Source organism: Mirounga leonina, unplaced genomic scaffold (genome assembly GCF_011800145.1).
Source record: "Mirounga leonina isolate KUSES-001 unplaced genomic scaffold, KU_Mleo_1.0 Mir_151, whole genome shotgun sequence".
NCBI lineage: Eukaryota > Metazoa > Chordata > Mammalia > Carnivora > Phocidae > Mirounga > Mirounga leonina.
This window is the reverse complement of record NW_023270377.1, coordinates 65,153,513-65,181,427: the sequence shown is the minus strand read 5'-3', so window position 1 is coordinate 65,181,427 and position 27,915 is coordinate 65,153,513. Positions and strand designations below refer to the sequence as shown.

Below are 27,915 nucleotides of genomic sequence, written 5' to 3'. Positions count from 1 at the left end.
ACAGCTTTGTAATAGAGCTTGAAGTCCGGAATTGTGATGCCACCAGCTTTGCTTTTCTTTTTCAACATTCCTCTGGCTATTCGGGGTCTTTTCTGGTTCCATACAAATTTTAGGATTATTTGTTCCATTTCTTTGTAAAAAGTGGATGGTATTTTGATGGGGATTGCATTGAATGTGTAGATTGCTCTAGGTAGCATTGGCATCTTCACAATATTTGTTCTTCCAATCCATGAGCATGGAATGTTTTTCCATTTCTTTGTGTCTTCCTCAATTTCTTTCAAGAGTATTTTATAGTTTTCTGAGTAGACAGATCCTTTGCCCCTTTGGTTAGATTTATTCCTAGGTCTCTTGTGGTTTTCGGTGCAATTGTAAATGGGATTGACTCCTTAATTTCTCTTTCTTCTTATTGTTGGTGTATAGGAATGCCACTGATCTCTGTGCATTGATTTTATATCCTGCCACTTTACTGAATTCCTGTATGAGTTCTAGCAGTTTTGGGTTGGAGTCTTTTGGGTTTTCCACATAAAGTATCATATCATCTGCAAACAGAGTTTGACTTCTTCTTTGCCGATTCAGATGCCTTTGATTTCTTTTTGTTGTCTGATTGCTGTGGCTAGGACTTCTAGTACTATGTTGAATAGCAGTGGTGAGAGTGGACATCCCTGCTGCGTTCCTGACCTTAGGGGGAAAGCTCTCAGTTTTTCCCCATTGAGAATAATATTCGCTGTAGGTTTTTCATAGATGGCTTTTATGATATTGAGGTATGTACCCTCTATCCCTGTACTCTGAAGAGTTTTGATCAAGAAAGGATGCTGTACTTTGTCAAATGCTTTTTCTGCATCTATTGAGAGGATCATATGGTTCCTGTTCTTTCTTTTATTAATGCATTGCATCACACTGATTGATTTGTGGATGTTGAACCAATCTTGCAGCCCAGGGATAAATCCCACTTGGTCGTGGTGAATAATCCTTTAATGTACTGTTGGATCCTGTTGGCTAGTATTTTGGTGAGAATTTTTGCATCCATGTTCATCAAGGATATTGGTCTGTAATTCTCCTTTTTGATGGGGTCTTCATCTGGTTTTGGGATCAAGGTAATGGTGGCCTCATAAAATGGGTTTGGAAGTTTTCCTTCCATTTCTATTTTTTGGAACAGTTTCAGAAGAATAGGTATTAATTCTTCTTGAAATGTTTGGTAGAATTCCCCTGGGAAGCCATCTGGCCCTGGGCTTTTGTTTCTTGGGAGATTTTTGATGATTGCTTCAATTTCCCTAGTGGTTATAGGTCTGTTCAGGTTTTCTGTTTCTTCCTGGTTCAGTTTTGGTAGTTGATACATCTCTAGGAATGCATCCATTTCTTCCAGGTTATCTAATTTGCTGGCATAGAGTTGCTCATAATATGTTCTTGTAATTGTTTGTATTTCTTTGGTGTTGGTTGTGATCTCTCCTCTTTCATTCATGATTTTGTTGATTTGGGTCATTTCTCTTCTCTTTTTGATAAATCTGGCCAGGGGTTTATCAATCTTGTTAATTCTTTCAAAGAACCAGCTCCTAGTTTTATTGATTTGTTCTTTCAGTTTCTATTTCATTGAGTTCTGCTCTGATTTTTATTATTTCTCTTCTCCTGCTGGGTTTAGGCTTTATTTGCTGTTCTTTCTCCAGCTCCTTTAGGTGTAGGGTTAGGTTGTGTACTTGAGTCCTTTCTTGTTTCTTGAGACAGGCTTGTATTGCTATATACTGCCCTCTTAGGACTGCCTTTGCTGCATCCCAAAGATTTTGAACAGTTGTGTTTTCATTTTCATTTGTTTCCATGAATTTTTTTTAATTCTTCTTTAATTGCCTGGTTGACCCATTCATTCTTTAGTGGGATGCTCTTTAGCCTCCCTGTATTTGAGTTCTTTCTGACTTTCCTCTTGTGATTGAGTTCTAGTTTCAAATCATTGTGGTCTGAAAATAGGCAGGGAATGATCCCAGTCTTTTGGTACCAGTTGAGACCTGATTTGTGACCTAGGATGTGATCTATTCTGGAGAATGTTCCATGGGCACTAGAGAAGAATGTGTATTCTGTTGCTTTGGGATGGAATGTTCTGAATATGTCTGTGAAGTCCATTTGGTCCAGTGTGGCATTTAAAGTCTTTATTTCCTTGTTGATCTTTTGCTTAGACGATCTGTCCATTTCAGTGAGGGGGATGTTAAAGTCCCCCACTATTATTGTATTGTTGTTGATGTGTTTCTTTGCTTTTGTTATTAATTGGCTTATATAATTGGCTGCTCCCGTGTTAGGTTCATAGATATTTACAATTGTTAGATCTTCTTGTTGGATAGACCCTTTAAGTAGGATATAGTGTCCTTCCTCATCTCTTATTATAGTCTTTGGTTTAAAATCTAATTTGTCTGATATAAGGATTGCCACTCCAGCTTTCTTTTGGTGTCCATTCGCATGGTACATGGTTTTCTACCCCCTCACTTTCAATCTGGAGGTGTCTTTGGGTCTAAAATGAGTCTCTTGCAGACAGCATATCGATGGGTCTTGTTTTTTTAATCCAATCTGATAGCCTGTGTTTTGATTGGGGCATTTAGCCCATTTACATTCAGGGTAACTATTGAAAGATAGGAATTTAGTGCCATTGTATTGCCTCTAAGGTGACTGTTACTGTATATTGTCTGTGTTCCTTTCTGGTCTATGTTACTTTTAGGCTCTCTCTTTGCTTAGAGGACCCCTTGCAATATTTCTTGTAGGGCTGGTTTTGTGTTTCCAAATTCCTTTAGTTTTTGTTTGTCCTGGAAGCTTTTTATCTCTCCTTCTATTTTCAATGACAGCCTAGCTGGATATAGGATTCTTGGCTGCCTATTTTTCTCATTTAGTGCTCTGAATATATCATGCCAGTCCTTTCTGGACTGCCAGGTCTCCGTGGATAGGTCTGTTTCCAATCTAATGTTTCTACCATTGTAGGTTACATATCTCTTCTCCTGAGCTGCTTTCAGGATTTTCTCTTTGTCTCTGAGACTCGTAAGTTTTACTATTAGATGTCAGGGTATTGACCTATTTTTATTGATTTTGAGAGGGGTTCTCTGTGCTTCCTGGATTTTGATGCCTGTTTCCTTCCCCAAATTTGGGAAGTTCTCTGCTATAATTTGCTCCAATATACCTTCTACCCCTCTCTCTCTTTCTTCTTCTTCTGGGATCCCAATTATTCTAATGTTGTTTTGTCTTATGGTATCACTTATCTCTCGAATTCTGCCCTTGTGATCCAGTAGTTGTTTATCTCTCTTTTTCTCAGCTTCTTTATTTTCTATCATTTGGTCTTCTATATCATTGATTCTTTCTTCTGCCTCATTTATCCTAGCAGTTAGTGCCCCCATTTTTGATTGCACCTCATTAATAGCCTTTTTTATTTCGACTTGGTTAGATTTTAGTTCTTTTATTTCTCCAGAAAGCGTTTCTCTAATAACTTCCATGCTTTTTTCAATCCCAGCTAGTATCTTTAAAGTGATGATTCTGAACTCTAGATCCGACATTATACTAATGTCTGTATTGAGTAGGTCCTTGGCAGTTGGTACTACCTCTTGTTCTTTTTGTTGAGGTGATTTTTTCCATCTTGTCATTTTGTCCAGAGGAGAATAGATTAATGAGAGAACAAAATGCTAACAGGGTAACAACGTCCCCAGAAAATATACTCTAAACAAATCAGAAAAGACCTGAACCTGGGGGAAAAGAAAGGGAAAGAAAGAAAAAAGAAGAAAAAAAAAAGAAAAGAAAAAGATAAAAACAAGGAAAAACGAACAAAACAAAACAAAAAAAAACAGAATATGATCAAATACAATCAGGCTGGTGCATAGATTAGTGCCACACACTAGATTTTGGGTGTATTTTGGTCTGTTAGAAGAAACTATCTCAAAATTTTAAAGAGAGAACAACTTATATATATATACCAAAAATAAGGGTAACTACTATGAAGGGATGGAATATGACTCTAAAAATGAAAAATAAAAATGTTTTTTAAAAAAGGGATTGATAAGGTATTGGTTGAAAAGGGAAAAAGAAAAATTCAAAAAAAAAGTTAAAAACAATTAACTTTGAAAGACTAAGGAATCATGGGAAAAAAGTCATGAATTCTGTGTGCTGTATTCCCCTAGTGCTAGAGTTCTGCCATTCTCATTGATGGGTAAACTTGGTCTTGGCTGGCTGTTCTTGCTGATCTTCTGGGGTGGGGCCTGTTGCCGTGGTTCCCAAATGTCTTTGCTGGAGGCGGAATTGCCCCGACCTTGCTGCGGGCCTGGCTAAGTAATCTGCTCGGGTTTGCTCTCGGGAGCTTTTGTTCCCTGCAAGCTTTCCATACAGCTTTGGAGGCTGAGAGTGAAAATGGCGGCCTCCTAATCTCCGCCCCGGAGGAGCTGAGAACTCGGGGCCCCGCTCCTCAGTGTGCCCCCAGAGAAAAGCAGTCAATCACTCCCATCTCCCAGGTCTCCGGCCGTGCTCCGCGCTCACCCGGCCTGTCACCGAGCGTTTCTATCTCTGGCACCTGACCCTGTGTGGAGTCTCCAAATCCAGCAGATCCCTGCGGTGCGCTTCCATGCTGCTCCTCTCAGGGGAGGAAGGGGAGTCTCCCCGGATCTGCCGCTTGTGTACCTGGTGGAAGAACAGTGGCCCGACTGTGCCGTGGATCACAGTTTATGGCAACCCTGAGCTGAGAGCCCACTCCTTGGCTCCGTTTCTGCAGCCGCCTTCCCCGCTCCGATACCTGGGAGCTCTGCCACACTCAGGCACCCCCAGTCTTTCTGTGACCCTGAGGGTCCTGAGACCACACTGTCCTGTGAGGGTTCCACCCCCCACTTAGCCACCAGAGCGACATCCCTCAGTGGAGCAGACTTCTAAAAGTTCCGATTTTCTGCTCCGCGGTCTAACACTTGCCAGAAGCAGCTGACAGAGGCCCCTTCCCCTGCCGTCTATCCTCCCGAATATCGCCTCGGATTCACTTTTCCGCACGTCCTACCTTCCAGAAAGTGGTTGCTTTTCTGTTCAGAGAGTTGTTGCTATTCTTTTCTTCAATCTCCTGTTGAGTTTGTAGGTGTTCAGAATGGTTTGATCCCTATCTAGCTGAATTCCTGAGACCAGACGAAATCCAGGTCTCCTACTCCTCCACCATCTTGCTCTGCCCCCCTAAGGCTTTTTTTAATCTATCTGTATAAAATTCCCATTCTTGATTAAAGACCTAAATGTGAGACAGGATACCATTAAAATCTAGAGGAGAACACAGGCAGTAATCTCCTTGACATCAGCCATAGCAACTTCTTACTAGATAATGTCTCCTGAAGCAAGGGAAACAAAGGCAATAATAAACTATTGGGTCTTTATCAAAATAAAAAGCTTTTGCACAGCAAAGGAAACAATCAACAAAACTAAAAGGCAACCTACAGAATGGGAGATTATTTGCAAATGACATATCTGATAAAGGATTAGTATCTAAAATGTATAAAGAGGTACACCTCACAGAAACAAATACATTATATGTTAAAAAAAAAGAAGATAATAGGAAGGGAAAAATGAAGGGGGGGAAATCGGAGAGGGAGATGAGCCATGAGAGACTATGGACTCTGAGAAACAAACTGAGGGTTCTAGAGGGGAGGGGGGTGGGTGGATGGGTTAGCCTGGTGATGGGTATTAAAGAGGGCATGTACTGAATGGAGCACTGGGTGTTATATGCAAACAATGAATCATGGAACACTACATCAAAAACTAATGATGCATGGTGATTAACATAACATACTTAAAAAACAAAAACAAAGAAAAAAGTGTATAAAGAACTTACAAAACTCAACACCTAAAAAACAAATAATCCAATTAAAAATGGACAGAAGATATGAATAGACATTTTCCCAAAGAAGACATACAGATGGCCAACAGACACATGAAAGTATGTTTGACATCACTCATCATCAAGGAAAAACAAATCAACTACAATGAGATATCACCTCACACCTGTCAGAATGGCTAAAATTAACAACACAGGAAACAACAGTTGTTGTTGGGGATGTGGAGAAAGGGGAACCCTTACACTCTTGATGAGAATGCAAACTGGGGTAGCCACTCTGGAAAATAGTATGGAGGTTCCTCAAAAAGTTACAACTAGAACTACCCTATGACCCAGTAGTTGCACTACTAGGTATTTACCCAAAGGAAAAAAAAAATACTGATTCAAAGGAGCACCTGCACCCTATGTTTATAGCGGCATTATCAACAGTAACCAAATTATGGAAAGAACCCAAATGTCCATCAACCGATGAATGGATAAAGAAGATTGGTAGGTACACACACACAAACACACACACACACACTGGAATATTACTCAGCCATCAAAAGAAAGAAATCTTGCCATTTGCAATGGTGTGGATGGAGCTAGGGTGTATTATTGTAACCAAAATAAGAGAAAGACAACCATATGATTTCACTCATATGTGGAACTTAAGGAACAAGACAGATGAACATAGGGGAAGGGGGAAAAAACGAGGGAAGGAAACCATAAGAGACTCTTAACTATAGGATTGATGGAAGGGAGGTGGGTGGAGAATGGGCTAGATGGGTGATGGGGATTAAGGAGGGCACTTGTGTTGAGCACTGGGTATTATATGTAAGTGATGAATCCCTAAATTCTACTCCTGAAACCAGTATTACACTATATGTTAACTAACTAGAATTTAAATAAAAATTTGAAAAAGAAAAAAATGATAACATCTCACAAGAAACAAATGGTGTTGGCAAGGATGTGGTGAAAGGGGAACTCTTTTACACTGTTGGTGGGAATGCAAACTGGTACAGCTGCTCTGAAAGACCATATGGAGGCGCCTCAAAAGGTTAAAAATAGGACTACCCTACAATTCAGCAATTGTACTACTAGGTATTTATCCAAAGAATACAAAAATACTAATTCAAAGGGATACGTGCACCCCAATGTTTATAACAGCATTATCTACAATAGACAAATTATGGAAAGAGCCCAAATGTCCATCAACTGATGAATGAATAAAGAAGATGTGGTGTGTGTACACACACACACACACACACACAGGAATATTACTCAGCCATAAAAAAGATTGAAATCTTGCCATTTGCAACAACATGGATGGAGCTAGAGGATATAATGCTAAGTGAAATAAGTCAGAGAAGAACAAATACCATATGATTTCACTCATATGTGGAATTTAAGAAACAAAACAAACGATCATAGGAGGAAAAAGAGGCAAACCAAGAAATAGACTCTTACTTACAGAGAACAAACTAATGGTTACCAGAGGGGAGGTGGGTGGGAGATGGATTAAGGAGTGCATTTGTGATGAGCACTGGGTGTTGTATGGAAGTGTTGAATCACTAAATTTTACACTTGATACTAATATTACACTTTATGTTAAATTAATAGGAATTTAAATAAAAACAAAAAAAATGCCCATTGTTAAACACAGCCTCTGAATACCTTTCTATTTTATCATTACTTATTGGAGAATTTTCTTGAAATCCACACCCATTCTGTCTTTGTATGGTTTTTGACTATTATTGTAAGTAGTCTTAAGTTCAGTGATTTTTGAATATATATTATCAGATATATAGGCACATATATAGTTTAAAAAATAGTAAAGGAAGGAAGGAAGAACAGACCCATGTGCTGAAGATATAGAACCAATTAAGGCATAAAAGTGTGAACATTTGGTAACATAGATAATAATACTAACCACAATAGACTTCATTTCTTTAGCAATAGTTATGTATGGTCTAGAGGATAATAAAAGTGTGAAGTAGATTTGTTTTTCCTTCTACACAGTATGTTTCATTTACACATTCACTAACATAGTTCATTTTTACTTCTAGAGTCATAATAGTCATTCTATACTAATCTTTTTATGAATGGCAGAAAAATCAATGAGAACAGATTAAATAATGTCACCATTAATCTCAAAGAAATTACATATAATATATAAAACAATATATGTAAAATATAAATATACAAAAATATATATAGAAGAATGGCATTTTCTATAAAATCAAGTACCAGCATTCAGTCACATGAAAAGGATATGAATGTACCAAAATCTTAATAGCAATTTTCCTAACGGGGTTTAGCGGAGTTAAAATATACAAGGCAGAGGTGGCACTGAATCGGAAAATTGCCTTCCCTTTATTCAATACTATAAAAGTCTGGAAAAGAAAATATGAAAAAAATTACTAGATTAGACACGTGGCTTACTTGAAGAGCTTAAACACATGAAGAACTTTTTACCTGATTTGTTTATTCAAATTTGTTTGTTTAAACAAGTTGGTATATTGTAACTATAAACATGTTAGATGTTTCTCCCCTAAATTAACATATAGCTACAAATAAACATGATTTACTATTATCTAATTTGTCTCTAGAGTTTCAACTTTCTGATACAAACTGATGATCCTACACAAATTTTTTTATCAAATTGTAACTTTATAGACTCCAATTTTATTTAAAGCTTACCATCTGTCTCCAGCTTTGGTAACTTTTTCATATTATTCTGTACATATTGCTACTAAAATAATCTTTTTTAATTTTAATTATTTCAAGTCTTTGAACTCTAAAGTTTATGAAGTCTATTTTCCCTACGGTAGTTGTCCTACTTTAAAATGTTCAAATAGGCTGAATAACCTGGTTTTGCTGATTCTATAGATCTGCTGGTAATACTGAGAAGGGACAGCTGCATTGAGAATTAGGATTAAATGCATCATTTCAAAGGGCATTTTGTGGCTAAAACTCTATGACTTGAAACCTATAATCATCAATTTAGCATTTAAGCCATGCTACCCGGTGATTACCCACCACATCTCTCTAGGATCATCTTTTAGTTTTTCTCACTAAGGCATCTTTGCTCCAACCAATTCAGTTCACTTGTCAATTCCACTCATAACCCGTCAGCTTCCCCCTCTGATTCTGAAAATGTGTCATAAAATCCTAGAGGAAGGAGGTACCTGAGAGGTCATCTAATATAAATTCCCCCCATTTCAGGTCCATAAGAGGCCTGACAATGAAGTCCCACCAACTATTATATCAAAGGTTATTAGTCCTCTCTGCATATTAGAATCTCTTGAGGTGATTTTAAAATTGCCAATATTTAGGTCCTACTCATAACCAATTGAATCAGAATTTCTGGAGGATGGGCACAGACATGGGTATTATTTTTAAAATTTCCTTAGGTAATTCTAATATGCAGCCAGGGTTGAAAAGCCCTACTCTCGGAAAATGTCCTCAGCTATCAAAATCACCTCCTCCATCATGTCTTTCCAGATAAATCACTGCCTTCTGCTCACTCTCTAATTGTTTCCCTTTACCAGTAAGTCTTAGTGTATTAATTTGCACACATTGGCATGTTGCTTGTAATTACAGTCAAGTAGCAATTTACATGTAGGGTTCATTCCACTGAAGACTAGGTTAGAAGTTGTTATAAACTATTGAGCATAAAAGCCTGTAATCTACTTTTTCTCCATTTTTTTTCACAGTATTTAATAGTGTGGTTTGTAAATAAATACTGTTTTAATTAAGTGCAGGCTTACCTTTAAGATGCCATTTACCTTTAAGACATCAATATATCCATTTGCTTAATAGTATGTTTTTACTCTTAAACTAAGGGCTGTATCCCATACAATCATGTTCACTGACAACATGGTAATGTTTGAATAGGTAGACAGAAATATTTATATTTTGAGTATAAAGGACAGAGAAAACAATTTCTCTGTACACTGCCCTTTCGTATTCAAGACCATGGAGCCAAGCATTACCTAACCAACCATTTTCCATGAACTGCAATCTATAAATTTGAACAATTCTATAAGGAGGGCAAGTAAACATTTTTACTAGCATTGAGATCATCCAAAAGGGGCAGTGGATATTGGGAAAACTGCCCTTGAAGCACAAATGCATTAAAGGATTTTCTTGAATTCGCAGGATTAGATCATTTAATATTACAAACAGTCTAGATCCATTTAGGCATTCAATGACGTAAAGTTCACAATAATTTATTTTATTTTATTTTATTTTTTTAAAGATTTTATTTATTTATTTGAGAGAGAGAATGAGATAGAGAGAGCATGAGAGGGGGGAGGGTCAGAGGGAGAAGCCGACTCCCCGCTGAGCAGGGAGCCCGATGCGGGACTCGATCCCAGGACTCCAGGATCATGACCTGAGCCGAAGGCAGTTGCTTAACCAACTGAGCCACCCAGGCGCCCAAAGTCACAATAATTTAAAGTGCATTTACTCATGCTTTTGTAAGGCAATTTCCCTGAAAAAGCAGTTACCACTTGTAACATTAGGAGAGGAATTTATTTTGAAAAATCTCCAAAAACAGTGTCACAGGAATTAACTGTCCCTTTAAACATGGAATCCTCTGCTCTCCCAAAAGATCAGCCTTCTTGGAACTAATGGGATTAAAAATGACATGCCAAGGGCATATTCATTGAATTTGCAGGTTCTGGAATACAGCAGGCCTTAAGAACACAATTTCAGTTTATTTCTGGGGAACACCGCTGAACACAAAACATTGAGTTCTGAGAAATGAGGAATAAAATACTAATATCCTGTACAGTGAAAGAATAAGAAGGAAGACACTTGAAATTTGGGACTCTGAGGTTATTGAGAGTTGTACCTAAACTGAAAATTATCGGAGAGAGTGACAGATAATTGGAGGAGGGATAAATAGTGTCAACTCCAAAATCTGGTCTCCAAGTAATGATAAATAATGATGTGGCTTAAAAAAATTACTACATATTGATACTAAGGTGATGAAAGTTATAGCTGAAAGTATGGCAAACTAGTTGTGGTTCACTCTGGAATGCTACTTGCTTTTTCCCAGATAAATATACATCTTATAGGTTCACTAAAATTTTTACTACTCAAGGCAAGGGTAAGATTCACATCTCAGAATAGGATCATATTAAGCAGAGAATTCCAAAAAGTATACAACCAATTTTTTAATGTTTTATTTTATTAATAAATGCCAGATATAGTTTTGCTTAGTGCATAAGAGCTCTGACTGCCTGGGTTCAATTCCTGAATTTACCACTTATGGTGTGTGACTTGGGCAAGTTACCTAACCTCTCTGGGTTTGACATCCCCATGTGTAAAACGAGGCTAACATAGTACCTGCTTGACTGGTTCTTGGAATATTAAATGAATTATGCCACTTAAAGCACTGAAACAGTGCCTGAAAAAGTAGGAGCACAACAAACGTTAGCTATTATGATTATCACTGTCACTATTCTTCAGTTATTACCTGGTCAATTTAAACACTATTGAAATACATTGTGATGTGGCTCATCTGATTATCTGATTAAATTAGGTATGTAAAGTATATCATAATGAATGGCAGCAAACTGTTACATAATGCTTTACAGTTTTGAAGCGCCTTTCACCTGCATTATTCATATAATTAACATAAACTTCATACCATGTTTTTAAATTCCAGAACTTTTCCAAGAGCTTCTTAGGTTAGCTCCTTCAATCCTAACAATCACAAACTACCTTTTTCTTCAGTAGCACATCAGTCTTCATGTTTATAGATACTTCATAAAGAAAAGCAGTGTGCCAACAGTAAAAAGTAAATAGTCTAGATGTCTCCCAAGATGGACCATGGCCACTAGGAATAAATCAAGGTCCAAGTCTGGTTCTCAGACAGGGAGGTGATAAAAAATGACTTTGCTAGCACACAAAGAACAAGTCTGTTTCTTAGCAGCACATTAACCAAGCCTGAAAGCCTGACATACAAAATCAGAATGCCAATCTACTTATTTACAACGAGATGTATTACTGTCACATGGACTGAAATAAGTGCAGTGGCAAAACCAGCATATTCTTTCCTTTCAAGCAGATCTGTGGGGGGACAAATTATAATAAGGTTCTTTGCTGAGGGTGGAGTCCAAAGAAGCTGACCTAATCAAATGTTGCACAATGTTTAATGACATCTCTGTTAGGTAGCCCAGTGTAGCTCCTCTCCAATGAAATGGCCTTGATTTGCGGAGGAAAATGCTTTTAGGGCTACTACTAAAGATCTGTTTCCCTTGGAAAATGCTGGTGTTTGTCCCCACTCCTTAATCTTACCAATTTCCTTTCTTAAGGATACTTCCTTTCTTTAAGTAGCTAATACTTCTAAGCATGTCCCAGTAAGCATACACCTGTCTCTTAAAGACATCTTGGCAAATATGTACTTTGAATCAGTAATTTTAAGGAGAATTTTATTCTAGTTTCTTGGGGGATGTCTCACTGTCATCATCATGTGTAATAATACAGTAACTAAATTTCTTATTTTTCCTTATCACTTCTATAGTGGAGTACTGGAATAAATTATTTTTAAAAATATGTGAATCTACGCAGCTGTGTCGAATTCGGTGCCCGCCCACCCCGTGGCTCCCACCGGCCCGAAAGGCTGCCACAGAAACGCTGTGACCCATGGGAAAAAAAAAAAAATGTGAATCTATATTAAGTGCCACCTTTGTGACACTAGTTTCAAAGGAAAAAGAAAGGGCCTGTTTAACTATTTAAATTGGTTTTATGCCTTCTAGAAAGCATTTTAGAGCTTGCTATTCCAAGTGTGGCCCGTGTATTATAGCAGCAGGAGTCTCGCTCGAGGACTTGTTAGAGATGGAGGATCTCTAGCCCCACCCAGATGTCTGGAATCTGAATCTGTATCTTAAGATCCGTAAGTGATGTGTATACACATGCAAGTTTGAGAAGCCCTCCTTTAGGGCAGTAGGGCTGGTTCCACCTCTGGATGGTTCACTGTCAGGTTCTTTACCCCTCACAGATCTTGTAAGATTAAATTGCGTACTGCTTAGAGAATGCAATTTCCTTAACCATTCTTTGTAAAAGGACTGGGTCTGATTAATAAAGGTATTCAATATCTTCTTTAAACTACATACCATCAATTCATGGTGAGATTTATTTATTTTTAGCTTCTACAATAGACCTGTTTTTATGCTTATGAATGTGAAATATAAATTGTGGTTATAAAATGCCAAAATACCCAATTAGATGATGCAGAATCTGTCATCCATTAAAAAATATATATATTTACTATAAAACTCACAGCTGGTTTAACTTCAAAAAACTAGTTAATTCTGACAGAATTATGTGGTTACTATAGCATTAGGAAGGCATAGTCATAACTTGATTCAAATCATATGTAGATAGAGAAAAGAGGGTTTTTTTGTCTTTTGTTCTTGAGATTTTTTTCACAGAGTGATGTTTTAACAATAGTAGGTGTGACTGTGCTTGTCAATGTATTATCTTCTTATAGGAGGATGCTAAGTAAGATTATTACCCTTTAGAATACAAATCTATTGTGAGGAAACTTCAAGCCAGTTAAGAACTAAAAAATAAGAAGCACATATGCCCATAGATCTTCTTTTGCATGTTCTTCTGTTGTCTACCATGTGCTTAAACATGTCAGTGATAACAGATATTTTGCTTTGTAGGTGTCAATTTTAGTTTTGACTCTCAGTTACTGTGGAATTGAAGAAATTGTTTATCTCTCGTATCTCTTCACTGTAGCCAAATCTTGACGTCATTTCTTATAAATGTTTCTGTTTATTATACTGTGTTTAAAAGTGGAAATAAAAAGTATAAAATCTTTAACCATAGAAAACTTAGGATACAGTATGTATATGAGCCAGAGAAAAGTATGTTAGTGTTTAATTAGGGACTTAAATTTGGAAATATAACTTAACTTTTGAAAGTATAAAATCAACACTCACTTTCTTATTGATATAGTACGGGTCCAGGTCCTCCAAGGGCTCCGACACCATCTCTGGAGGGATGTCTCCGTAAATAAATGGAAGGTTCTTCCCAGCTTCCAAGTCACTATTTGGCTTTGGTTTGTTCTCGTCATCATTGTCTTGTTCTCTCTTGGGCTTTTTGGCTTTCTCTTCTGCGGCACGTTTTTCGATAGCAGCAAGAGATTCTCTAGTAAAAAGGCGGAAGCTGTCAGGCCCCGGGGGTACCAGCAGTGCCTGTGCCATCTTTTCATCCTGCACATTTAATTACGTGTAGCTTCTTGCATAAGAATTGCCTACCAAGAAAAAAGATGCACGAGAGTTAGGAAAGCAAGTGAGTGAGAGGGATTAAGAAAATCAACCAAGATGTCATTTAATGTTTCTTCGGGTGATTTCTTTGCTAGTATATTAAGAAAGGAATATTACTTTATTTTTGGTGAAAAAATTGGTTTCTTCTTCAATGCATAGACATCTTTTCTTTCTCAGTGCGCAGTAAAAACATTTTACAGTGTTCATTTGGGGATTCATCTAGTAACATTAAAAATATAAACATTTTAGTGCTGCACTACAAATTTTAACCTGGGAGCATCATTATCCAATCTGATTTTCAATAAGCCAATTTTATAAGTCTATCAAAGTCTGGTCTGAGACCTCTGAGCCAAAACATATTATAGTATACTTTGGTAAAAAGAGTAATGTCAGTAATCCTTGTCAGTGAAATTACTTAAGAACCCATTATTCCCCCTGCCACTCCTTTTATTACATCTTACTAGCTCTCCAAATAAGGAAATACAGTGGTATATGCCTGACTCATAAAATCTCAGAATAGGAAAAGAAGTTTTGCCTAATCTAACCACTGTCCTGGTTATCAGCATCATCATCATTGACCCTTGGTTCTCCAAACAAAGTCTGACCATCAGCAGCGACAGAGAAGTCAAAACTATTTCTTTTCTTTTCTTTTCTTTTTTTATCCAAAGATTTTATTTGTTTATTTGAGAGAGAGAGAGAGCAGGAGCAGGGGGAGGGGCAGTGGAGAGGGAGCGGCAGACTCCCGCTGAGCAGGGAGCCTGACGTGGGGCTCGATCCCAGGACCCTGAGATCATGACCTGAGCTGAAGGCAGACACTTAATTGACTGAGCCACCCAGGTGCCCGCCAAAACTATTTTCTTTCAGCTTTTTACCCTGGATCCTTCTGAAGCATCTTCTGAGGCAATGCAGAATGTATTTCCTTTTCCAGTCTGCTGTTATTCAACTATTCCAAGACACTTTTCATATTCTTTCTAAGTCTTCCATTTGGTGTAGTGGTTAGAAGCATGGACTATGGAGCTAGACTCTCTCTGTTCTTAACCCTGGCTCTGTCATTTATGAGCTGTATGACTTTGCAAAATGTAACCCCTTAGTGCTTCAGTCTCCATTTATAAAATGGGGATGCTATGAGAACTGACCTCCCAGATTATCATAAGGAATAAATGAATTAATTTACATTAAGTGTCTAGAATAGTTTTGGAATTAGTAAGCACTGTGTTGGTGTCAACTATCATCATCTAATTATCTTTTGTTCCTTCAGCGATTTCCTTTGTTGTGGTTTCAGGCATTCTCAAAATTCAAGCCACTCTCCTTTAAGTAAGGCCCTGACTTGGTGGAACCACAGCTGACCATGGAACTCCAGGAGTGGGCTAGGAAGTACAAAGTACAGGGGCGTATTCACACATGCCAAGCAACTGTCTGGGATTAGAAAGGAAAGAAGTCAGACACCTGCTCAATTCTTCAGGAAAGGTAAAAAAAATTCTGCTAGAAATGTGACAGAACTGTCAAAAATATAAGAAACCGGGTTTCTTGTATTTTCTTGTATTTTGAAACATAAGTTAATGGCTATTTTATTTTGCATTGTGCCGGAAGTCACATTTAAAAAATTAGGATAGAAAATAGAAACAATAACAACAAAATACAGTGAATACATCAGTCTCTTATAGAACAATCTACAACCATGACATCAGGATAATCATCAAAGTCATCTGTGACATTTTCCCTATGCCAACCACCCACCCTATCTCTGCCCCCACACTTATTCTGGTCTCCATAGTAGTTTATCCCTAAATGGCTTTTTAATTCTTAGCTGTTTAGTGCATGGATATACTAAGCTTACAAACAATGAGAAACTCTAGATCTTACAGCAACACAAGAAAAATGATATAGACTAAAAATGATTGTAGATCATTATATATGTTTTTTGAGTTTATATCTGAATTACTAGTTCCCTGGTCTATTCCAATGACTAAAGTATTTTTAATAACTGTGTCTTTTCATTGAATTAATATTTGTAATATGACATTGTTATATTTTCTGCTACTATGAAGGTATAAGTAAGTTATAATATAAAATATCAGATGTCAAAAAGCTGTGCCATTTTTGGCACTAGCTCTGAAAAAGGACTTCTGATTTGTGGTGGGATGGGGATTTTTTGTTTTTTTGTTTTGTTTTGTTTGTACTCCATCGGGTGAATTTAGAAGGCACAAAATAAAAAGTCGGTTCATTTTTTTATAAAAATAGAATATTCTCAAACCTTCTAATTCAACTATTTATTTTGTGCCTTCTAAATTCATGGCAAATGGCACAAACTAGAATTAAAGTTTTTAGCCATTTTATGTCCATTTTGATGTCCACATAGCCCAACACTAGGCTGTATGGAAAAATCACATTTATACTTTTGAATATAAGGAGGAGTTTGCATATTAACTGCGAGCCTTAGATACCCAGAGACGTGTAATCTGCCTGTCTCTCATCACCTTTCATTAACTGAATGGATAAGGTTCTTACCAAGTGCTAAATGAAAATGAAACAGTATGACAAAGCTATCTTAAGACATTTCTATGAAACATGGTTGCTTTCTCACGGGAGAAGAAAGGCTACTTTTGTATTTGAGCATTTAGTTAAACTAATTTTTGTTTCTTTATTAACAATGGAATGAAAAACATGCAGCAATCAGATTCTGAGTTCTAGGTTCATATTGAGCCTGTCATTAACAGTTTACTTATGACATTTAACTTTCCTCAACCTCAGTGTCATTCAAATACCTTACCATATATGTGGCAACACTTTGCCCTAAAGAAATAACCGGTTATACTCATTTAACTGGACTTTCTTGATTCCTAAGTTTTAAAATGAAATTAGGTTAAAAATATCTAAAGTGGAAATATTTTTAACAATCTGTATAGATTACTTTGTTTTCTCTGAGATGACATGGAACAAGGTATCACAAAATTATTAAAAACATATTTATACAGAAATAATTTTTTACCTTCCTGTTCACTTATCAAGGATTAGAACAAAGATTTTGAGTCTTGGTCAAAAAGAAGTAAAGAAGTCTCTGAAACTGCCACACTATTGTCTCTAAATCCTGAGGAGATAGGCCAGTTCCAGTCTTTTGGCTTTTCCTCGAAGGTGAACTAAGGTTTGCCCAATATTTGGATAGGTTGAGACATTAAAAATCACAGTGAGGGGAGCTTCTCATGGCTTCTCCTGCAGGTTTGCTGTTTAGAAACATCTCATAGTTCCATGGCAGTTCTATTTTAATTTTTTTTTCTTCTTCCTTCTTGTTCTTTGTGAGCCTATTATATAGACCTCTTACATAATTTTATATTCCTATTAGAGCAGAGTTTTAAAAATTAATTCCTACTGATGCTTTGGTGTGAGATATATATTATTAATGAATATATGTGCATTATTATTTATTAAAATATATCAAATTTAATATGCCAAATTTTCTCCAGAACTGTCCTTGCAAGGACAAAAAAGATAAAAAAAGACCTAAGGAGATGATCTCTTTGATTAAAAACCAAAGTGTGTGTGTGAATGTGTGTGAGTAGAAGAAATGCATCCCTCTGTTAATCAATAAAAATACTGTAGTTCAAAAAACCCTATTATAAGATGGACCACAGAATTTTAAACCTGGAAGGATTAGGATCATTTATTCAAGAAATATTTATTGAGGGACTACTATGTATCAACTCTGTGTTTGGATTAACACCCATGGTCCCTGCTCTTAAGGAGCTGAGAGTCCAGTGTGAGAGATGTGGACACATAATTATAATACAGCTGGTTATTGTCTGAGCTCCATAAATGGGAGCAGTTTGTTCTGCCCAGGTAAGGATGGGGAGGGAAGTTCAAAGAAGTTTCCCTGAGGAAGTTTTATTAGACTAGTTGGGATTTGACCAACCCTTGTGGTGACAGTAGTTGGGACAAAGTTGGTAGGAAGACACATCAGTAGAGACATGTTAGACTGGGAGACAGTATATGCATGCGGAAAAGCAGGGAGGGCCTGGGAAGAACTAAGAAATTCGTTATGGGTAGAGACCAACCTGCTCAAAAGGGAGTGGTAAGAGCAAGGACTGAAACACTGGCAGGATATAGTCACCAAAGGTCTTGTACAGCACACTTAAGAAGCCATGGATGGGGAGTGATAGGATCAATTTGAAGATTATAAAAATGGTGGCAGTATGAAGGGTAGACAGGTGGGCTGATCCTAGAGCAATGATTTTCAAAGATTTTGGTTTCAGGATCCTTTTATACTCTTAAAATTACTGACAATGTCAAAGAGCTTTTGTTTATGGGGAACTTATCTATTCATATTTACCATATTAAAAATTAGAAGATTTTATAACTTTTATTAACATAGTAATAATAAGCCCTTGTATGTCTGCATATAAAATATATTTTTAATATAAATAACTATATTATCACAAATTTAAAAAAATGGCTTGAGAAGAAGGAATTTATTTTAAATTTGGGCAAATCTCTTTACTGTCTGGCATAATGGAATACAGCCAGAGTGTCTTATCTGCTTCCAAGTTCAATCTGTTGAGATATGTTGTTTTGAAATGAAGAAAATCCTATATATATATATCTGTAGCTGGAAAAGGAAGGAGTATTTTACTTGTCTTTTCAGGCACTTGTGAATATTCTTTGATACACACCAAAACTCTGCAAATGATAATTTCCTGAATTAGTTTCAATGTGGAATCTGAAACTGTATCAGGAACTTTTTACTGATTTTGCCTTTTGGATGGATTTTGTACCTTCATGCATGGATCATTTGGAAAATATTGGCGCAGTGTTTTGCAGATTTCCCCAAATTTGACAAATTACATTAACATTCAAAAATCACATTTGTTAATATCACCATTAATTTCATGAGGAAAGTCATAATATATTGGGAGGCTGTCTAGTTCCCAGCGGCAGGTAAAAGTTTTCCAAAATTCCGATTTCCACTTGAAAGCTCCAGTTTTAACGTTGACAACGAATGCTGTCATTTGCTTTTCCTGAAGTGACAGGCCTTTTCTTTGTTCATTTTTTAGAAAATATCTGCTATATATCTGAGTCTGAATAACCATAGTTTGTCAGTTCTTCTTTCAAGTGAAAATGATGTTCCATGAAAAAAAGAAAAAGTGGCTTATTCACCTCCTGACTCACAGTCACACAAGTGCTTTTCCTTGACACAGCCATGGCACGGCAACATGCAGCAGAAATGCTTCATGTATTTTTCCAGTTTCATCATACAGAATATTAAAAACACATGTTCCTTAGGACAAGATTTAATAAAATGAATAATATTTACTGCTTCATCAAAGACATTCTTGTGTAAACTGGCACTTTTTTCATACTAAAAGTATGTGGTGGTGAAGAAAACAAGGATTCATCCTACACTTTGACTCTGCTACCTTGCTTCCTACTAAGGCATGAGCTGTGTCACTCCACCACTTTTGCGCTATCAGTGAAAAAGGCAAAGGTCATCTTGGTATTAGTATTAGGAAAATAGTTTAGACCTCACTGCCCCCTTGAAAGGGACTCAGGAACCCCCAGTTGTCCGCAAACCACCCTTTGAGAACTGCCCTAGAAAGAAACAGACGGACAGCAGGAGTCTAAAGGAGAAGGCAAGGGAATGTGACTGTAACTGTATTATTTAAGGACCTAGACATGGCAATGAGAACTGTATTCAAGCCCTGGCTCTGCTATTCCCTAGCAGTGTGACCTTGGGCAATTTTTTTTATCCTTCATAATCTTCAGTTTCCCTGTGTGCATAATAAGGATAATGATAGCAATGATAGCACATACTTCATAGAGTTAATATGACATTACATGAAAAAATCGTCCTAGAAGGTGAACACAGTGCCTGGAAGAGAGTAGGCCACCAATAAGTTAGAGAGAAAACAAACCATAGCCAGAGGACTGTATTCAATGCAAAACTAGAAGAGAGAAAATCAGTGAGATTTTATCATGTCTTGATATGTGGCTTGATGAAGACATATGAGGTAAAGCTCAATCCCAGATTGGTTTAAGCCACAAGTTGTCATTAACCCAACAGAGAAGTGGAGAGGGTTTGTAGGGCATGATAATAAATTCTGCTTGGGATTTATTTAGTTTGAGATGCCTGTGAGACAGCTGGGTATGTAATTAAAATATGGGTCTGAGAATCGGAAAGCCGTCTGGGTTGGGAAAAATGTTGATTAAAGAGTCACTGGTTGAAACTGAAGATAAGAATATGCATTACACTGTCTAGGAAAAAACTGGAAAGATGAAAAGGCTGGACTCCTGTGACTACCAGTTTTTAAGGAAAGGAAAATTAGACAATGAAGTCAGAACAGTTAGATAGATGCCAAAAGAGGAATTTTGAAGATGCTAATTAAAAGGCATATATTGGATTTGACAATTAGTCAACTCCCTGCATTTAAAATAAATGAAGAACAGGCACAGAGAAGCTAAGTAACCTTCACTGAAACATCTACTGACAACACAAATTGTTGCTCTGAGGCAAAACATTTTCCACACATTCTATTCTTGACTGACTTTTCCTATTATAGTTGACATTTTTATCTTGAATCTTACTATTGTGTGATTTGATTTTAAAGATCTAAGCTTTATATAAATAACTACAGAAAAATAGATTTATAAAGTTCAATTAAGTTTTCCAGGCACACATATCTGTATGCTTTGATATTAACATAAGTTTCTAAAACTATATGAAACCAACAAATACAAATCCAAAGCTAATATTTATTAATGAATCAGAATCTGAAAAAAAAAGGGCATGGTAAACATTTGGGATATGCCAGGGCATTACATGGCAAGGACAAAAGTATTATTTTTCCCATTAGTCATCTGGCCTGTGAGTTCTCATCTTGCCTAATTTCCAGAATAGCAGACAGTTTGGAAAATTGCATTGGTCTATAACCTGTTAATATCAATAGTTTCTCTCTCCCTTTGTAGGGATCTTTATGATTATGTTACAGACAAAAATCAATTAGTTCTGGTCTGTTCCCAAGGAGACAAAATTATGTCAGAGGCTGTAAATTTGCCATCTTCAAGGATGGAAAACTGCTCTGTGTCATACAATTTGAGAGATCAGAAAAAAAATCCACAATGTATTTTTATGTCCTTGATGAGAGAGCAAATTTTGGGGGAAAGTTTGGGTCCATTGCTGAGGAAAGGATCCTGTGTTTTCTTGGTATCAATGAGAGACTATTATAGGAAGGACATAATCTAAAAGACAAAATGGACTGACTACCCTTCCCTTGAATAAAGTTATTAATATTTTCTAAAGGGGTTTTCATTTTGGGTTAATTATTACCTGGTATTTACTATATTTTTAAGTAGCATATGTGACAAAGAGAATAATAATTTATTAAAGGCATATACAGAGCATTTGGCACACTCTCCACCACTGGACATTCTCGAAGGCAGAATTAAACATTATTTTCCATATTTCAGAAGATTTTTGGAATAACATGTGGTTGGTGTGCTTACCTAACTAGGTGGCTTTGAGAATTAAACAGTAGTAATAGATAAAACTCTGTTACGTTGTTGCTATGTCTCAGAGATAGGTTGGATAACTTGTCCGAGTTACAAAAGTAGTAAATCAAGAAGACAAGATTTGAACCCATATAGCTCAGGAAATAGCCTGGGCTCCAAACCTATGAAATGAGATTTTTAGTTCATGTGTTCTGAAATGGAATTAGGATAAGTCCACTACCTCACTGGGAGGTTACTATGTATACAGCCCCATGTTAAGAATGGAGTGGTGAAATCTAAGAAACAGACCAGTATAGTCATCACCTTTGTTTTTAATGTAGAAGATAAACAGGAATGGATTAATAACAAACATAAAACCCACAGCTAATGGATACACATTGATATATATTTTAAGTACTTTAGAGTTATTTGAAGATAAATTAAAAGCCTAGGCTAGCTTCTTATCTATCATTACCTCTTGCTCTCATTGTGGTGTCAAGGCATTATGCAATACTATTGGTCTGAATAAACCTACCAAGAAAGTAACGTATAGCAAGGATATCACTATGACATGGCCAAATACAAATGAAATTGAGACTTTCTCTGCCATTGTTCCCTGCATGTTAGCTAAACTCATGATTGTCCACTCATAAACATTATTTATTGATTTGCTAACTTTTTAATAAGAGAATCTATTTCTGTCTTTGTCTACCTGGACTCAATGGCATACCTCTGAAAAAAATAGCTGAGTAGGAAAGCACGAACTCATTTCTGTCATCAGAACAATCTTTATCTTGGAAATAATAATTAGTTTCTAGGAGTTGATGTTCCCAGTGACTTTGTCCTTATCAGACAGCTATAAGCTCAGAGAGACAACTGCTAAATAATAATAATTAAGCCAACATTGTAATAGACAAATTGTTGGTTTTATTAGCTCTTCAGTTTTTCTACTGTATGTTTTCATACTGAAGACACTTTTGTGTTCAACTCCCCAACATCCATTCTACTCTAGACACCTTCTCCAAGCCCCTTGCCAATCATTGATTCAGGAATAGGCTTGTGGTCCAGTTCTGGCCAACAAAAGGTGAGGGGAAGCCTGTTAAGTGAGTGTCTATAAAAGGTTTCTTCACTCCTAATAAAGAGACCAAGGAGGAGACAAAATTCTCTGTCCCCTGGACCTTATAGCATTGAGGTATGATACATGGCACTACTTCAGTCAGCTAACAACCAGAAGGGATGCTATTCTGAGGGCAAAGCTGACACACTGAGAGTTGCAGATCACAGAGACAGATTTACCCTTGGTCTCTTGACAGATCGCTCAGCTCTTGGACCCAAACAACCTCTGCACTGCTTGTTATATTCAATAAACATTTTTCTTGACTAAGACAGTTTTAGACTAGTTAGTTAGTTGCAGATGAGACACCAGACAAGTAAATACTCCTTGGTCAGTTCAAAAACTTGGCCAGTTCAGAAGCCAGCTTACAACCAAATACTAACCACATATTTGGATGTCCTTTACCCCAATGCAAATAGGTGAGCTATGCATCCAGTTACCAAATAAATATAATAAAATGCAAGTAATTACAATCCTGGTTAGTTTACTAAACATATGGAATGAATGTCTCTTTTAAAAGAAAAAGAAATAAAAAGCTGGGTTAGTTTATCTTTCTTACATCAATGGCCTTTGGCATCATTCCACTCCTGGAGGTCATCTCTGCCATGTTTCTAAGTGTTTGCCTCTTTGGAGGAACAAACTAGCAAGGAAGGAAGTAATCACTCTTTTGCCTTCTTTTTTTTTTTTTTTTTTTTTCTTCTCCCGATACAGCTGACCTTGTTAGCTAATAGAGATTTTAGTTTACCTTCCGCAAACACAAATTTATACCTACTGGTAGTTTAGATACCTTAGATAGTTACAGCACCTTTTTTTGGAAAAGCTTCAGGCCACTTCTGGGAATTATTTCATTTGTTCTTATACTATCCCTAGAAGAGATTCTGTATTTTTATTCCCGTAAGCCACTCTGCCACAAATCCTTGACAGATATCTCATCCCTGATGAACTCTGATGTGGCTTGGTGTCAGCTTTCTTGCTCCATAATCTGTGTAGAAAGGGAAACAGGTGAAGTTAGTCCAGCATCTTGGCATTTGGATTGAAATGGGTACTCTGGGTCTGGGTCTGGGTCTGGGTCTGGGTCTGGGTCTGGGTGCCCTGATGTGCTCAAGGAAGGATGGGGCCAGGAACCACTGCCAGGATCCTGGGGTGGGGGTGGGGCTCTTTTTTCTTTGGCAGCCTTGATTTAATTACTCTTTCTGAAGACATGCCAGAGCTCCAGAGCATCTTCCTGTTCTTTACTTCCTACTTCTTTTCCTCCCTCTCCCCTCTTTGCTCCTCCTTTCTTTTTTCTCTTCAAAAGACCAAAGAAGTAGACCAATGGAGTGTGTGGTCTACATTGGTGTTGTGGGTCATAATTCTAGTTTGTTTTTATCTCCTTTTCCTCTCCACCTAAAACCCCATCTGATTGGCTGACTAAGACAAGACCAATAAGCCTTATTCAGTGGCTTCTAAGAGTAAATTTTAGACAAGCAGAGATGAAAAACTAGCATGCTAAACCAGTCATTATTTCAAAGGACAGACAATATATGTAATTTTTAAAACAGCAATTGATATTTATTTATTTATTTTAAGATTTTATTTATTTATTTGAGAGAGAGAGACACACACAGTGAGAGAGGGAACACAAGCAGGGGGTGTGGGAGAGGGAGAAACAGGCTTCTCGCTGAGCAGGGAGCCTGATGCAGGGCTCGATCCCAGGACCCTGAGATCATGACCTGAGCCAAAGGCAGATTCTTAATGACTGAGCCACCCAGGCACCCCCAGCAATTGATATGTAAAACAATGTTTACCTCAGTTTACTTATTCAGAGCTTATAAGCCAAACTGGTAATGGATTCTCACCAATAAATCTCCCTTTACAATTTACTATGACAAGCAAATAAACAAACAAACCATTAAATCTCACCTTTTTCTTTTATACATGGTCTTTTAAAATCTTTGTCTCCAGATGAAAACTCACTCCTAGGCCACTAATCTTTTCTTTACTGTCATCAAAGTGATCTTTCTAAAACACATATCCTACCCTTATTAAAAATTGTCAGTGGCCTTCAGTGACTCATAGTCACTTTAGCAAAGTATGCAGGCACCTTTATGACCTTCCCTCTGCCTCTCCTCTCTTACCTTTCATTTGGTAATAGCACAGATCTAGCTCTGTCATCACTAGCTACGTCACATTGAACATGTTACCTAGCCAATCCAATTTTTAGTTTCCCATCAGATAATGGGGATTACAATACCTAGTGAAACAGGGCTGTTGTTTGAGCTAAATGATATATGTATTACAAACACACACACATGCACACATGTGCACATGCACACACACACACACACACCTGTAAGTCACTCATACAAGAGGTGGCATAAAGTAGGTTTTCCATAAAAGCTGGAGGTTTTAGTAGTATTAGAAGTAGCAAGAATAGTAATAATAGTCTTAGTTATTACTATACTACTAATAATACCCATCAGACAGACCCATACATCAGAGCTTGAAATACTGATTTGTTAAATAAATGTATAGCCCTTCAGTAAATGTTCCCACTTCTTTACAGCCACAAGCTTAATAAATGCTGCTTCTCCTCCCCAGAACACAAGTAAGAAGTAAGGTTTAAATACCTTATCTCCAGCCTGACATATAATGAGCATAATGTTGAAAAACTAAAATGTCCATTTAGATATATTTCCAAAATATTTGTCATCTTTAGTCTGGGAACAGGGAGGGGTATAAGGTAGGAGGGGTGAATATCCAAGGAAACTAAGAAGTTAAGGAGGAGCAGGAAAGTAGTTTAAGAAAGTGTCCCCCAAAGTTCTGATTTTCTTGAGTTCTCTCTCCTCTCCCTATTGTGAAAATCACTGATTCGTGGATCAGAAAAATTATATCCTATGGCTTGGGATCCAAATGGGAAAGATTTGCCGACCTCAAATATATGTGGGAAATAGTAGTGATTTCTGTATATGGCCTCATGCTTCAATTTAGGCCTCATACTTCAAGTTGCGTTGTGTCTTATTAAGATCTCTGTCTCAGTCATCTTTGAGAGCAGACCATGGCTTACCAGGTTAACTAATATAAAATTGGCTTCATTGAGTTATTTAGAGAATGAGGATTCTTTAAAGTAGTTCTGAACTTCAGTTAGCATAGGAATCATTTGGGCTACTTGTCAAAGATGCAGCTTTCTGGGTTCAGTCTCTGGAAATTCTGAAAAAGTTTGGGGCATGGCCCAGAGATCTGCATTTTAAGCAAGCTCCCTAAATGAATTTGGTGCAGGTGGCACGTGGATTACAATTTGAGAAGGCTGCTCTGAAGGAAATGAATAGAGGTTACTAGAAATTTGAGATGGGTACTTTACTTAGTCAAGGCTAGATTCAGCTCTAATGTTCCCAGTAAGTAAGAAAAAGTGGAAGCACACTGGATTTAGGAAAAAACAAAAACAATTCCTAAAAGCTGTGTATAAAGTTTGTGAGACAAACTTTCTCCGAGAACTAAACAGAGAAAAGAAATTTTGCTTAGGACGTAACATAAGGGACACTAGGTAACATGCTTACCAGATGTTCTGAATGTAATTGCACAATAGAGCCAAACAAGGTTAAATCAACTAAGTCTTCTACTAATGGCTAAAATTAATTGAACTCGGTGAATTCCATTAAGAAGGTGATGAAATAGGATGGTTCAGAGACTTTACTTTCAGATTATCTAATACAAGTATTGGACCAGGAGATCCCCCCCAAATTTTGAAATTATCTTCATAGAACTTCAGCATTTTGGAAATTAAGCGGAAGTTCTTCATGCCACAAATGAAGAAATGATAGCTCAAAGAACATGATAAGGCTTTACCCTGACAAGGGTAGGTGTCACCAGCTGAGGAACCTTGGACAAAGTTGCTTTGCTTTTAATTTTCTTAATCCATTTATATTAATGTTATTAATTGTAATGCTTATGTCAACAATTGAATTTTATAGAGGTGAGTTTAATTGTTTATATTCCTTTTTGTGGTATTTTAGTTTATCCTGACTATTTATTCTTTAAGACTGAGTCCCAGTGTTTTTAAAAAATTTTTGTCTTACTCCAAGTTCATTGTTTTTAATCATCATCTTTCCTCTTTATCTTTTCACTGTTTTTGGCCATTTATGTTATTTTCTTTTCTTTCAATACATCCGTCTTATTTTATACTCATAATATGATGTACCTGCTTTAGAATTTTCCAGACCAAAACCATTTCTGTCATGCATTAGCTATAAAACTCTGGGGACGTAGTTAGCTCTTTGTGCAAAGGCTGAAGCAGATCCAAAGCCTCTTATTGAGGAACTCACACACTTTGCCAGCTGGTCTCTGGCAGCATTTCCCCACAGGGAAGGGGCAGCCTTCCATCTGGGTGGGAATGCTGGTTGGCTCTCCAGTGTCTGTAATCATCCTGCCCTACCAGCTCATCATTTGGTTTTAAGACTTGAGGCCCTTATCAAGGAGACAGTTCCAATGGCCAAATCACCAAGGTATTATGAAATGAAACATAGGAAGTTTGTCTGGAAAGTAAACCATACATCCACTCCTCTGGGTGCTCCAGAGATTCTCCCCGATCAGATTTGACCATCAGAAGGCTTCATGGTGATTCACATTAACCTAAAATCTGGTATTTGTTTCTCTGAGTTCTATAAAATTCATTCTTGCCTTCGTGCTAAAAATGTTGAGTCCAGGAAGCCCAGAACTAAATGTACATTCCAAAAGAGTAACTTCATTAATCCACAGTCTTGACAGGTTTATCACCTCCATTTTGTCTGTTCGCCTTGTCTTCAACTTCCTATTGCACATGGATTTAAAAAATCATTTAGCACTTCCCATCATACTTTTATAAAGAGATGGTATATAATAAATGTCAAAATTTTCTCCATGATTTAAAAGATTTATTTGTTCATAAGCATGAGTCTATGCTTCTTACAAATGAATTATTTTTCCCAAGGAATATACTTAATTTTATTATGAAAATAATTGTTAAAAACTGAAATGGGAAACCCACTATCCTAAAATTGAAAAGGAACTGTCAGTCCATCTATTTTCACCAGTTAAGTTTATAGTAGTGGTTCTTCATAGTTAGCATCAGAGTTACCTAGAAGGCTTTTTGTTTAAACATAGCTTGCCAGGCCTTACCCCAGAGTAGCTGATTCTATAGATGGGAGTGAGGCCCCCAATTTTGCATTTCTTACAAGTACACATGCTGGTGCTTCTGCCCTAGGAATCACACATTGACAATGACTGGT

At 37.1% G+C, this 27,915-nt stretch overlaps 1 protein-coding gene and 1 non-coding gene across 2 annotated transcripts in view; one reads left to right on the top strand and one right to left on the bottom strand.

Moving 5' to 3' along the window:
• SCN3A (sodium voltage-gated channel alpha subunit 3) overlaps positions 1–27,915 on the bottom strand; it is a 115,013-nt gene that overhangs the window by 73,405 nt on the left and 13,693 nt on the right. Inside the window, exons 2-4 of the mRNA XM_035007868.1 lie at positions 23,460–23,654; positions 13,756–14,069; positions 8,069–8,187 (exon numbers count right to left, since the gene is read on the bottom strand). Coding sequence (XP_034863759.1) covers positions 8,069–8,187; positions 13,756–14,019 — 383 coding nt within the window. The 5' untranslated portion in view covers positions 14,020–14,069; positions 23,460–23,654. The remainder of the gene's footprint in view (positions 1–8,068; positions 8,188–13,755; positions 14,070–23,459; positions 23,655–27,915) is intronic.
• Positions 12,372–12,484, top strand: LOC118012760. The gene has a single exon (XR_004679821.1). It is a non-coding gene; the product is annotated as a small nucleolar RNA SNORA5 (small nucleolar RNA).